Below are 12801 nucleotides of genomic sequence, written 5' to 3' on the forward strand. Positions count from 1 at the left end.
ACTCATCTCTGCCTCTCGCCCCCCCCCCCTTCTCTCCAGCTTCTGCCACAGACTCTCCCTGCTCACTAAAAACTGTTACCTCTTCAGCTTCCGACATCTCTGCCTCCCAAGCTGCTCCCTCTTCTCCCTCATTGTCTTCCCTTGGGGGTTCCCCAGCTGGTGCCTCCAACCATTTCTGTGTGCCCAAGCCGTCCATGACACTTGGGCTGCAAAGGGATGCAGCTGGTAGGTGAAGAGGAGGCTGTGACTGTCCAGAAGCCTACCAGTGGGGAAGAGAATGGAACGCTGGAGGTGAATCATGCGCCAAGAGTTGGAGGGGGAAAGCACCTTGGAAAAAAGCAAACTACAAGCTGGAGGCAAATAGGTGCTGCTGACAGATTGTGTCACTCCATGTGTGTCAACTGTGCAGGAGGAGATGTAAGAAGCAGATCAGAAGAAGTTTTATTTGCATCAGCCACTAGCCATAGCAATAAAATAAAATACAATGTACTGAAGAGGTAAAGGCTTAACTATACAAAATATATTATAGAGGTTTACATCAATGATCAAGTAATAGATCTTATTCTAATTGCCCAGCTATTTTTTATTTTTTTTTGCAGTTTTTGCTGTCACCTGGTTACTTTGATCTGCCAGAAGACACAGTAGCAATGGTTGAACAACCTGGTATGGATTGTAGTAGAGGGGTAATAACCTCACTCCTCAAATCTTTATAAAGAGTACAGTCAAGCAGTACATGAGCTACAGATTTTAATCTCCCTCTGGATATCAAGGGGAAATTGCTTTTAACAAAATGGTGTAACAATAACCTGTAATAATTCATAAAATAAATTTGTAGCCCAATGTTCTGCAGTGTTTTCCAGTTCCTTTCTGAACCCAATTTAATATGCTAGCCTTAAATGGTTTGAGCTGATCTGTTTGATGGACCTCTTGCACCCATACATCTGCCTACATGTACACTTAATAGAATTATACGTAATATAACTGTACATTTTTAATTATTTTAAGTTTCTCTGCATGGGCTGTACCAGGAAAACCAGTCTATAAATATTTTTTTTAAAAATTAATGAAATTTTTAAATAAATAAAATAATAAAATAAACATTATGCATTTAAAATTATTTTGGCTGTTCCAAAGATTTTGACATCAAGGGAGGTCGTTTTAATAAACAAAGGCAGCTTCATGCAGAAGTTTTCATCTAGATGTCTCTGCAATCTTCCATATTGTAAAATTACAATTTTTAATAGCATTCTAACAAGCAATTATCTCAGGGTTTACTAATTCTCCACAGCACATGGCAGGGGAGGGGAAATCAAGGGAAGCCTATATTGTAACACACACTTAGCCATCATTACAGGGGGCGACTGAAGGATGAAATCCTACTGGCCATGTCCAAACTGCATGATGCATATATTTTTGCATGCTGACAAAAGCAAGGAACTTACAATGACCACAATGAATAAGTAAGCCTGGGAACAGCACAATGAAATTGTGTATCACACAATTCTACAAAACGATTACATAATCTTTATGGTGGTATGCTAAGGCAGAAGTTTATCTTCCTCAAGGAACAATGTCATGATGGGCATTTTTGAGCCATAGCAATCAAAACACATCAATGTGGAAAACTGCACCTGGGGGTTGGGGCGGGCGGGCAAGCCAGGTGGGCAAGCTCAGTCCTCAGCCCAATGCCATGTGGGTGGCAAGGAGCTAAAATTGGGCAGCAGAGATACTAGGGCATGGCTTGATCCTGCCCACCACCAGTAGGCACTGCCTGACTCCTGAGGGAATGAGGTCCTCCTTGAGCTAAAAAAATAGGAACCCAAAAGGTCCAAACCAAATGCTTAAAAATAAATTGAATATGGTACTTTGAAAAATGCATATACACACACTACATTTTTGTACAAAATATATATTTATTCTTCCTACACATTAGTTAGTGTAACTATTTACAAACAGTAGAAACTGGCAAAGAGGAAAGGTTGAAGAGCAAGCTCTGTAAGTCGAAAAACAAAAATTTAACAACAAAGCAAATGAACAGATACTGCACCTCTCACTAAGGAAAAACACTGTCCTATTAAACTGAATAAAGCTAGTTCCAGAGATGATTTGCCCCAACAAAGAAGATGATACATGAACCATCATAAATGATCCCAATAGTCATTACCTGAAGTTCACAGTGCCAAATGTGCATTAGGATGTCCGTTTGAACCCTTAAAATTTTTTGTTCACTCATCCAACAAGTTCACAATTAGGTGGGACAGAAGAGAATCAGTTTTTTCATACTATCCTTTTCTTAATATTACAGTATTAGTTATTTTGTTTCATTTTGCTATCTACCTAAACATTAAGGGGGCCCAACAGAACCACCACTATTATTATTATTATTATTATTATTATTATTATTATTATTATTATTATTATTATTACCACCACCACCTTTGCTTGTTCCAAGGCTGTTTACACAGAAGTCAAATTCAGGAGGCTTGTGGGTGTTTCCACAGGATCAAACAAGGTTCTTTCAATACCCTGTACCTCTGGGAAGCAACTCACTTTGCAAGATGGACACTGTGAGAATGTACTGGGTTATGGGGAAGCCAAGAGGTCAATAGTTCTCTTTAAAAGCTCTCCTGCCAAATCTTGTTGCTTCAGGTCATCCATTCACACCCTTTAAAAAAATTATTGCTTATCAAGGGGGGGGGGCAAATAATATATTCAAGGGGCTGGAGGTTGCTTAGAGACGTTTATTCTTACTCTACATTTTGAGCCATGTTTAGCTTTGTCAGCAACCTTTTACACATGCTCCATATACAGCTACGTACGTACATGATTTTAGTATTTTCTTTAAAAAGGAGAGGGGGAACAACAACACTGTCACTTTCACTTCTATTTCTGGACAGGCAAGGAAGTGCGCAGGCACTGGGCACTACATCTTGGGGCTCCCCTGGCATGGGAAGTGCCCCGGCCTCCTTGCTGGCCCTAACTTCTGTTGCCACTAGACAGCAGTGTTGTATTTAATTCAGTAACACTTCTGACAAAGTCCCCCATTATATTCTTGTGGAGACACTGGTAAAATGTGGACTGGATGAGGGAACTGTTAGGTGGATTTGCAGCTGGTTGACTGACCAAACCCTGAGAGTGCTCACTAATGGTTCCTTGTCATCCGGGGAAATAGTGACAGGTGGGGTGACGACACAGGGGTCTGTCCTGGGCCCCTTGTTGTTCAATGTCTTTATTAACAACTTGGACGAAGGAATTGAGGGGATACCCATCAAATCTGCAGATGACACCAAACATGGAGGGGTAGTTAATGCTGCAGGTGACAAGATCTGGATTCAATATAAGAGATTGTAAAACTGGGCCAAGACTAACAAAATGAATTTCAATAGGGACAGATGCAAGGTGCTGCACTTAGGCAGGAAGAACCAGCTGCACAAATAGAAGATGGAGGACACCTGGATTGCTAGTAATACATGTGAAAAGGATCTAGGGATCTTAATTGACCGCAAGTGTATCATGAGTCAACAGCAGCAAAAAAAAAAAAAGCTAATCATCTTCTAGATTGCATCAACAAAAGTCTAGTGTCACCATCAAGGGATGTAACACTCCCACTCTATTCTGCCTTGGTCAGACCACACCAGGAGTACTGTGTCCAGATTGGGGCACAATTTAAGGAGAATATTGGCAAGTGGGAACATGTGCAAAGGAAGGTGCCCAAGGGTCTTGAAACCAAGCCTTATGAAGAACGGTTGATGGAGTTGGGTATGTTTAGCCTGGGACAGAGGAGACTGAGAGGAGATCTGATTACCATATTTAAATATCTCAAGGGCTGTCACATGGGAGATGGCGCAAGCTTGTTTTCTCCTGCTCCAGAGGGGAGGACCCAAACCAATGGATTCAAACTGCAAGAAAGGAGATTCTGACTGAACATCAGGAAAGGGTTTCTGACAGTAAGAGCTGTTCAACAGTGGAACAGACTTCCTGGGGAGTTTGGTGGACTCTCCTTCCTTGGAGAGGTTGGATAGCCACCTGTCATGCATGCTTTAGCTGAGGTTCCTGCATTGCAGGATGTTGGGCAAGATGATCCATGGGGTCCCTTCCAACTCTTCTTCTTTCTTTGGCGATCACTCGTAATGCTGGTGGTCAACAAAAGAGGTTTAAAGACTGTCCAACTCGATGATTCTAACAAAAATAGTGAGGCTGGAAAAAGTTACATCCAATGGCAAATGTCCTGTCATTTTCTAGAGATTAAATAACCCTTTCATATATGTACTGCAACTTTATATGGGTGATCAGTGCAACTCATACATTAATGCTGTTATAATACACTACAAGTAAGACCTCTAGTGGCTATTGGGCATAACTACTCACAATTTCTCTCCCTAGAATTATTTCCCTGGTATGTTTCACAAGTTACAAATTTAGCAGTTCTGTCACTCTATGCAGTATACTTGCAGTATAATCCATAAGGTGGAAAAGGCAAATATTATACAGGTACTGCATATAACATATTATAAATGACCCCCAAAACACTGATTACACATGGCCTCACCAATTGCTAGTACATTACTGATGCACGTATCTATTTCATGAATGTGTGAAGGTGTCTTCACATACAGACTTATACAGTACATTACATACAAAAAAAAAAAATCTAATCTTACTATTCTCAGTGGAGCAATCATATTTAAAGTAAAGACTTTAGAATTTTAAAATAAACTGCTATTTAGTATAGGCAGTAGTTGTTTTTTTTAAAGTTCAAATTTGTAGGTGTTTATCTGCATGTTCAAGTTTAAATTACTTTATGGCAGGGGACCTGTACTCCACATTTTCAGGACTCTCACTATGTGAAAAAAATGCACTTCAGTGGCACAGTGTGCTAGAACATCCACACATAGCATAATCATAGCATTTGCATGTATTCAAAATGGACAGTCTGTATTGTATAATACATTGTATTGTATAATACAGAGCCTAGAACAGGAATACTAATGGCCAATGCTACAATCTTGTACAGTTACCTGTAAGTAAGTCCCACTGAACTCAGCCCCCTGAAAAAACAAACAAACAATTCTAGTATATCTATATTTTCTTCAAGGCTTGGGTACTTTGGGTATTGTCAGATATGATTTCCATATTATGCATTAAAGATACACGGGTGCTCAAGAGCTACTCCAAAGGTGACAAGTGCATTTTAGTATATTACTGAAAGATCATTGGCTTCCCTGCTCAAAATTTGTGTGTGTGTGATGTTTTCTATCACTACTGCAAACACTAGAAAATAATATACCAAATTTTGTTATTTTAAGTCTTTCCTGTAGCAGTTTTACACTGGAACAACGCACAATTTCATTATCAATATGAATGACTGTTCACTTTGTAAGAAACTTCCATTTCTTGTTTCTTGATCCCTGGGTTCAAACAATCCAACAGCAAAATAAAATATCTTAAGGACTTGAGCTCCTCCAGGAATGGACATAAAAAGTCTAGTTCTAATACAGTACTCAAGTACAGTACTGCTACCCAAGTAGCAGTAATAAATTAGGAACAAGGAAAACACATATAAATAGACAGGAATATTTCAGAACAAAATCTCTATGCCCATTTTACAGTCGATTCTCTTTTAAAATTTTTTTGTAAAAATATAACTGTTTTAAGATTCCGGTCAACAAGTGTATCAGTAACAAAATTGAGGTCCTGTGTCATTTTTAAAAAATTACATGTTTTCAACATATGCAGCCAAAATGACTGAGAATAAGGCCAAAGTCATTTTAAAATATAGATATTGTAAATTTGAATTAAAGTCTTACAAGGTACTAGTACAGTACTAGAGAACAGATCATTATTTTTGTGCATCAAAGTAGCTTCAATTCCTTCTTAGCTGTGTAATACTAAAGAGTCCATTGCATGTCACTGAGCTCTGCTGGATTGCCCAGACCTCCTTCAGCTTCCAAGTAATTCATAAGAGCAGCCATTGCAGTGTCATTTTCACAAACTGCATCAAAATCCAGTTGAGAAGCATCACCTAAGAAAAAAACAAAAAATGTCATCACTTTATGCAAAAATCAGCCCCTGTAATTCATTGTTTACTCTGAAACAAACAACATCCTTTTGGCACAAATAACTTTACACATCACATCTGTATTTCCTTGTACAAGATAGCCAAGACTGCGATACAAAGAATGAAAACACAATTGTACTGACCAGCAGCTGCTCTCCAGGAGTTCCCAACCCTACCTGGCTTAACCAGAGGTCTTCTGCAGCCAAAGCAGCCCCCTCCACCTCTCAACTGCAGCTCTTTGCCTTTGACTAGAGAGCTTAACTCCACCACCTGGTAAATTGCTGCTTAATGTTCCTTAAGGGGGTGGTTCAAAATGCCCTGCTGAGAATGATTCTGACTAGCTTGAATTTATGTTACCAGAAAAAGGAAACCTTAAAATATTAACAGATTTCTAATGAGTGTTTTCTTTAAAAGCCCTATCACTTTTGCATTGAAAAAGAGGTATCTTAACACACATTAAAAATGTACATATTAAATGTAGGCTTTATTCAGTTCTGTTAAAATAACAACTTTTATTTTAAAAACATCCTGAGGATTTATGTTTTATGCTTAAACAGCTTAAGACGTTTATTGGGAGCAGGCATTCCTGATTTACCTTCATTCTTTACTGAAACATTGTTTCAAAACAGAATGAAGTTTGAGATGAGTCAATTTACAGAAATAAAAGCACTATGGACAAAATGCAAAGTATCAGGTATGAGTATCATATTGCCCTTGGTGGCAGTGGTGAACCAATATTTGTGAGCTGCATTTCTAAGCTGACTGGGCTTGCTCAATGAAAAATTTCAGTTTCCTTCCTTTTTTTTTGGTGTGGATCACCTGCATCCACAGGTGACATCTATTTCTTTTAACCTAAGGATTCTATGCTGGTAATCTCAAATTGGTAGGAACTAAACACCCTCAGTTACACAATCTACTTTTGCAGAGACTTACAAATACTTCATTAAGAGGAAATAAACAGAAGGGAAGCTTACTGAGAAGAGGTTCATTGCTGGGGAGTGGAACAGTGCCCTGGTGTTGCCCTGAGTTTTCCACATCTAATATTCCTGAAGGACACAGCTGAAGAATGTCTCTCTTTGGCACCTGAGCACACACAAAAATGGTGACAATAGCCAGAAATCAACAAAAATGATACTACAGAAATCAAATACTTTTCAATGCTGATTCTTAGGGATACACTGTCGAAATTAGATGGCTTTGTTTACAAGTGATGCAGGAGCAGGGAACTGGCAGCCCACAGTCCAGATCTGGCCCATTATGGCAGGCACGTGAGAACAATCGGAAGTGATGTTTTGTCCAGCTCTGCCTTCACAGACAACTCAAAGGAAAATTAAAAAACCAGCAGGAAATCTGTGAGATCTGTAAAGGAGGAACGTGTGCTATGTGTCTGCTTACATGTGACAATGTTGAAGAGTGTGTTATATGTGTGCATGCTGGTGCATATACATGAGTGTGGACTGGACTTGTCCCCTTCAGCTACACCCACTTTGGCCCTGCCTACATGTGGCTCCTGAACGGTTGGCTATGAGGGAATGCAGCCCTCTAGGGAAAAAAGATTTCCCATCCTTGATGTAATGAATAACAGCTGCAACAATTCTGTATTTGCAATGCCCTCTAAAATAGATTTTGGCCTTTAGTACAATAAAACCATCAGAAAGAAAGAAAGAAAGAAAGAAAGAAAGAAAGAAAGAAAGAAAGAAAGAAAGAAAGAAAGAATTTTGTGCTGAAAATACAGCTTGACAAAGTATGACAACAGGCCCCTAACTGAACTGCTTCAGAGGATACTTACCAAGAAGTAATAGTTGCTCCTATCCAGGTAGTTTATAGTCATAGAAGTTGGAGGGAATCCCTAGGGTCATCTAGTCCAACCCCCTGCAATGTAACTCTTTTGCCCAACAAGGGGCTTGAATCCACAACCCTGAGATTAACGGTCTCAAGCACTACTGACTCAGCTATCCTACAGTCGGAAGCTTTCAGGCTCCCAAAAGGAAAGAGTTGTTGCAGTTTGAAAACAGCATAGTTGGTTACAGAAATTTTGCTATAATATGAAATAACAGTGGCCTCCTTCACATGCTCCATGAGGTCATGTGTGGAGCCAAAGATGAGGACTATGCTATGTGTGTTGAGGATGGACATCAGAAGAGCCCCCACCAGGAGCAATTTCCCCACACATATGGGGCCTCACGTGGTCAGGGCCTCTCGTGTAGAACCTTTACACATTAGCAGCTGCACTACACATAGGAGATCTTCAGACATGATGCTGGGGGTGGGACAAGAGGCTTGGCACTCCTCCTTGCTCTATACACAGATTCTCTTCATGTGAGTAACATGTTTAGAGGGCTAGTAAGAAAGATCAAATCAAGTTGCTGGGATATTAGAAAGCCTTTCTTAGAGGCCAGTGGCTTATGGATACTCACATCACTACCGTCTACTGGGGAAGAAGACTTCCTCATCAGATCTGATGGACTTAACTCACCAGAAGGTGGAGATGTATGAAACCTAGATAAAAACAAAAGATGACATTTAATCCTCCTCACAAAGTATTTGGCAAACACAACCAATCTGGCCTCTAAAACACTTGATATTATTTATTAACTAGTGCTGCTGTATCAGAAACATTAGCAACATTTGCCCTTTAAGATCTCCACCCCTTCCCTCCAAGGTCTTAGACCTCCATCTCTGGAGGAACTTGATCATATTCAATCCTATAAAAGAGTCCTAAAATTCAGACTAAATGATCAAGTGACTGTGTTGTTTAAAACTATAGGCTAAGCTGATTAAGTGATTCTTTATTTTTATTTTTTTTAAAATCATATTTATTGAAATTTCCAAAAAGTCCAAAACATGAAAAAACAAAAGAGAAAAGGAAAGAAAAAAGCATTTAAGGCCTTACTTTCATTAACATCTTTCCAGGACTTCCCCACCCCTCCCCCTCTTGTATTCCATTTCCATTAGATTAGTTCCACAAGTTCTTACCCAAAATTTTAAACTTATTATATTTAGCCCATTATTCAATTTAGTTCATCTTATATAACCACTTTCCCTTTATATTCCACCGTCTTTCAACATTAAATTCCCCCCCCCCCAAGGTCGACCCCAGTTCCCTTCCACCAATTCCCCTTTTTAATACACACAGCAAAACGAAATAAAGAAATAAAAAAAAATCAGAATATAATTTTACACCCTTTGGATTCCAAATCTCCCTCCCCCCTTTCCCGGTTTCGATCCCCAATGTCCATCAATCTATCTATCTGCTATCAGCCTGGAGACCTCACGTCCATGTCCAAATCTCTCTCAGCTCCACTTTGCCGGCTTTTTTTGGTAATCTTTAGTTTCAAACACCCAATCTTGGAGAAGCTCTATCTCAAGAAAGTCCATTTTTCTTCCATCCAGACCTCTATATTTAAGAGTAAAACTCGAATTCTGTTTCTTAATCCTTTTAAGTCTGAATGTCCCAAATGCTCCAACTTCCAGCTTAGTCCAATTCTTGTTTTCCTTTATCTCCTCCCTGACAGGCCTTTGGTCTTCCTTGGTCTTCTACGATAATATGGCTCCTCTTTCATTCTCTTCCAGATCATCATAAATCCCTTGTTCTCTTTCCTCACTTTTCTCAGGTTTCTTTTCCTGTTCCGCTGCAAAAACATTCTAATTCAAAAAATTCTAGTTCCTCTACAGAGGCTTTATTTGTTCAGGAACAAAAACTTGCGTCAAGTCCCTTCCATTCTTCAATAGATATGTCTATTGTCTCCTTTAGTGTTGAAACCTCTGTAGACAAAATAATGTTTCGTTTTTGCAGCTTTCCCAGGAGATAAAAAGTCCTGTTCAATTCCATGAGTATTTTTCCACTTACAACCATTCTTGCAATGTCCCAAAACCCCCTCTAGAGGGATTATGGTAACTTAGTTTCCTTCCAGATCACACCCAAAAGTCAAGCTAACTTGTTATCCCTTGTTTTCAACAATTTATATCCAAATTGTAACAAATCTAACCAGCAAAGTCATCATAACAAAGTTCTCTTTTTATTCTCCAACTTTGACAGCTACTTTGACAGCTGTCAAAATCTCTATATCTCTTCACCAGGCTCTCTCACGGATCACTCCCGGTTCCCGGGGGGTTGCACTTTAGCTCTCACAATCCACTCTTCTCCTCCAGCACAGTTACTTGTGATTTCCCATCGTGAAATTAATAACTTTTATCAATAAAAAAACGGACTCTTCTCTCGACCTTATTTGTCAAATCCTTGCTTTAAATCATCTATAATAGGGGGGAGACGGACTTCCTTTTTGCACCTCCCCCGCTCGTACCGAATCCAATTCTCCCCCCCCCCCTTTTAGGTCCGATTTCCAAATTACTCACGGGTTATTATTTTTAGTCCAAATTTTCAAAAGAAGAAGTCAGCGCTCTCCGTCAAATGGCATGCGGCTTCGCTCGGCAGGGGAAGCAGAAGACTCATAGCACCGCACCCCCCGTCCCCCGCTCCGGAGCCTTTAAAAAGGCTCCTTTGCAGGTCGGGGGGGCGCAAACGGTGCCCGCCAAGTCACCAGGTCCATGGGCTTCTGCGCCCATGGTTTTTGAGGGTCCCCGCGTCGCCGGCGCGGCGGGATCCAACCCCTGCCGAGCAGACTCCCTCCGGAGCTCGGAGGGAGTCCACCATTCAGCGATGGCGCCAACCCAGAAGTTCCTGATTAAGTGATTCTTTAATTCTGCAAAGTTTTAGTAGAATGGGATGCCAGTGAACCAAAAGGATGTACTAACAGCCTTGATGGATCAGGCCAAAGGCCCATTTAATCCAGTATCCTGTTTACAGTGGGCAACCAGATGCCTATGGGAAACCCACAAGATGGAACTTAGAACAAGAGCACTGTCCACTTGTCATTCACAGCAACTGGTACTCAGGGGCCTATGAAGTTAGAACATACCTTAACTACTATGGTTCCTCAATGAATATGCCTAATCCTCCTTTAAAGCCTCTTTAAATGAGATGGTGGACATCACATTTTGTGAGAACAAATTCCATACTTTAGCTATTACTGTGAGGGTCATGTGCACAATCAAGTGTGCCATGCATTAATTACAGTTAGTTGGAAACTCTTCAGGAACTTTGGCCCTCGCACTCGGCTGGCAGTCGGCATGACTTCAGGGATCAAAATTAAAGCCAGATCAATGCATTATTTAGGACTTCCAACCCCCCCTCCCCAAATTTCGATTATTTGTTTAAATTTAATTTTTGACTGGTGCCTAAACAGATTAAGCAAGACCTAAGAACTTGGAGGAATATGAACCTCGTGATTCTGGGCAGCCACTGTTAAAATGGTCCAGGCTCATGTTCTTTTCCCAAGTGCTCCCTATTTAAATTTCAAGTGCAAGTATTAAGGCTTGGCAATCCACTCCACTAAACAGATATCCCATTTTATTAAATACGCGGGATTACAGGCTGGTGGTAGGGGATCTTTAGAGATTTGAATTTCCAGTGTCCAAGGGTTCTCAGAAGGAACTTGTTTCAACACCTTATACTTTGCTTTTATACTTACAATTTTCTCCCTTTGAAAACCCTTCAACTAACATGAGAGGGTGACCTAGCTCTTGAAATGGATCCCTCAGAGTGGTCTAGAATCTGGTCCTCTAAAGCTTTTATTTCAGTTTTGGCCATGGTTAGTTCACCTTTTAGAATAAAAAAATGGTTAGTGATTGCTGCAAAAAAAGTTATTACCTTTGTAAATCTAAGACTTCATTTGCAATTTCGGTTCCTATGCTTCCAGCCCCAAGTACAGTTCCTGTAGACACCCCTGGTACACCAAGAAATGGTGGCTTTGTTGTATCTACGTTTAAGAGACAGGGAATCAAGATGGTTTTATTTAGTTTTACACTGTTTCCCACTGTAACAGATTATCTATTTTATTTTATTGAAATAATTTTTATTAAATATTTTATTGAATTACAAAAGAACATGCAATGTCCTTCGCTCTCTTTTTATCATATAGTATCTAGTATAGGGTTGAAGGGGAAGAGAGGTGGTAGGGAGATGGTGGGTGGTAAATTTACATATTATTTTTCTTTTCTTTTTTCAAAATTGGTATCTGTGTGTGGTTTTTGTGGCAGTGTCACTTGGGCAGGTTCTCTTTCTTTTCATTTGTTAGTTTACATTGGCACTGAGAGAAGCTTGGGAGGCAGATTATCTGTTTCAACGCTTAAAAGTAATTTTAACTGTGTTATAAATACATCCTATTCACAACCATGTTTCAATTTTGATGACATACATGGAATGCTTTCCCTTTCATGTAACGTAACCTTCAATTTCAGTATTATTATTTTTTACAGTTAATATAGGATTCCAACTCCTTGCTCCAAAATAATAAACAAGGATAGAAACTTCAATCTTTTCACAGAAGTAATACGATGAAAATTTTAAGAGGTTAGGCTGGCCTCAACCAGAGCCAGGGCTTTTTTGGCTGTGGCTCCAATCTGGTGGAACGCTCTGTCACAAGAGATTAGGGCCCTTAGGGACTTGACATCTTTCTGCAGGGCCTGAAAGACAGAGCTGTTCCACCAGGCCTTTGGCCAGGGCACAGCCTGACTCCCTCCTTTGGCAATCCTCATAGAACTCTAGCCCAATGGTTGCCATGAATTTGACTCTGAATTAATTTTATAATGAAATGATTTTAGAATGTTGTATTCTTTTACTGTTGTTAGCCGCTCTGAGCCTGGCTTTGGCTGGGGAGGGCGGGATATAAATAAATTATTAT

The 12801-nt window shown here is 40.0% G+C and overlaps 1 protein-coding gene across 3 annotated transcripts in view; it reads right to left on the reverse strand.

Annotated features, from left to right (window-relative positions):
* Positions 1 to 1893: 1893 nt before the first annotated feature.
* Positions 1894 to 12801, reverse strand: part of BMAL2 (basic helix-loop-helix ARNT like 2) — a 38496-nt gene continuing 27588 nt past the window's right edge. For all 3 annotated transcript variants that reach the window (XM_083701522.1, XM_083701524.1, XM_083701523.1), the window contains exons 13-16: positions 11769 to 11877; positions 8476 to 8557; positions 7033 to 7141; positions 1894 to 6022 (exon numbers count right to left, since the gene is read on the reverse strand). In XM_083701522.1, the coding sequence (XP_083557648.1) occupies positions 5889 to 6022; positions 7033 to 7141; positions 8476 to 8557; positions 11769 to 11877 (434 nt within the window). In that variant the 3' untranslated portion in view covers positions 1894 to 5888. The remainder of the gene's footprint in view (positions 6023 to 7032; positions 7142 to 8475; positions 8558 to 11768; positions 11878 to 12801) is intronic.

Source organism: Podarcis gaigeae (genome assembly GCF_964106915.1).
Source record: "Podarcis gaigeae genome assembly, chromosome: 10".
In the NCBI taxonomy this organism is placed as follows: Eukaryota; Metazoa; Chordata; class Lepidosauria; order Squamata; family Lacertidae; genus Podarcis; species Podarcis gaigeae.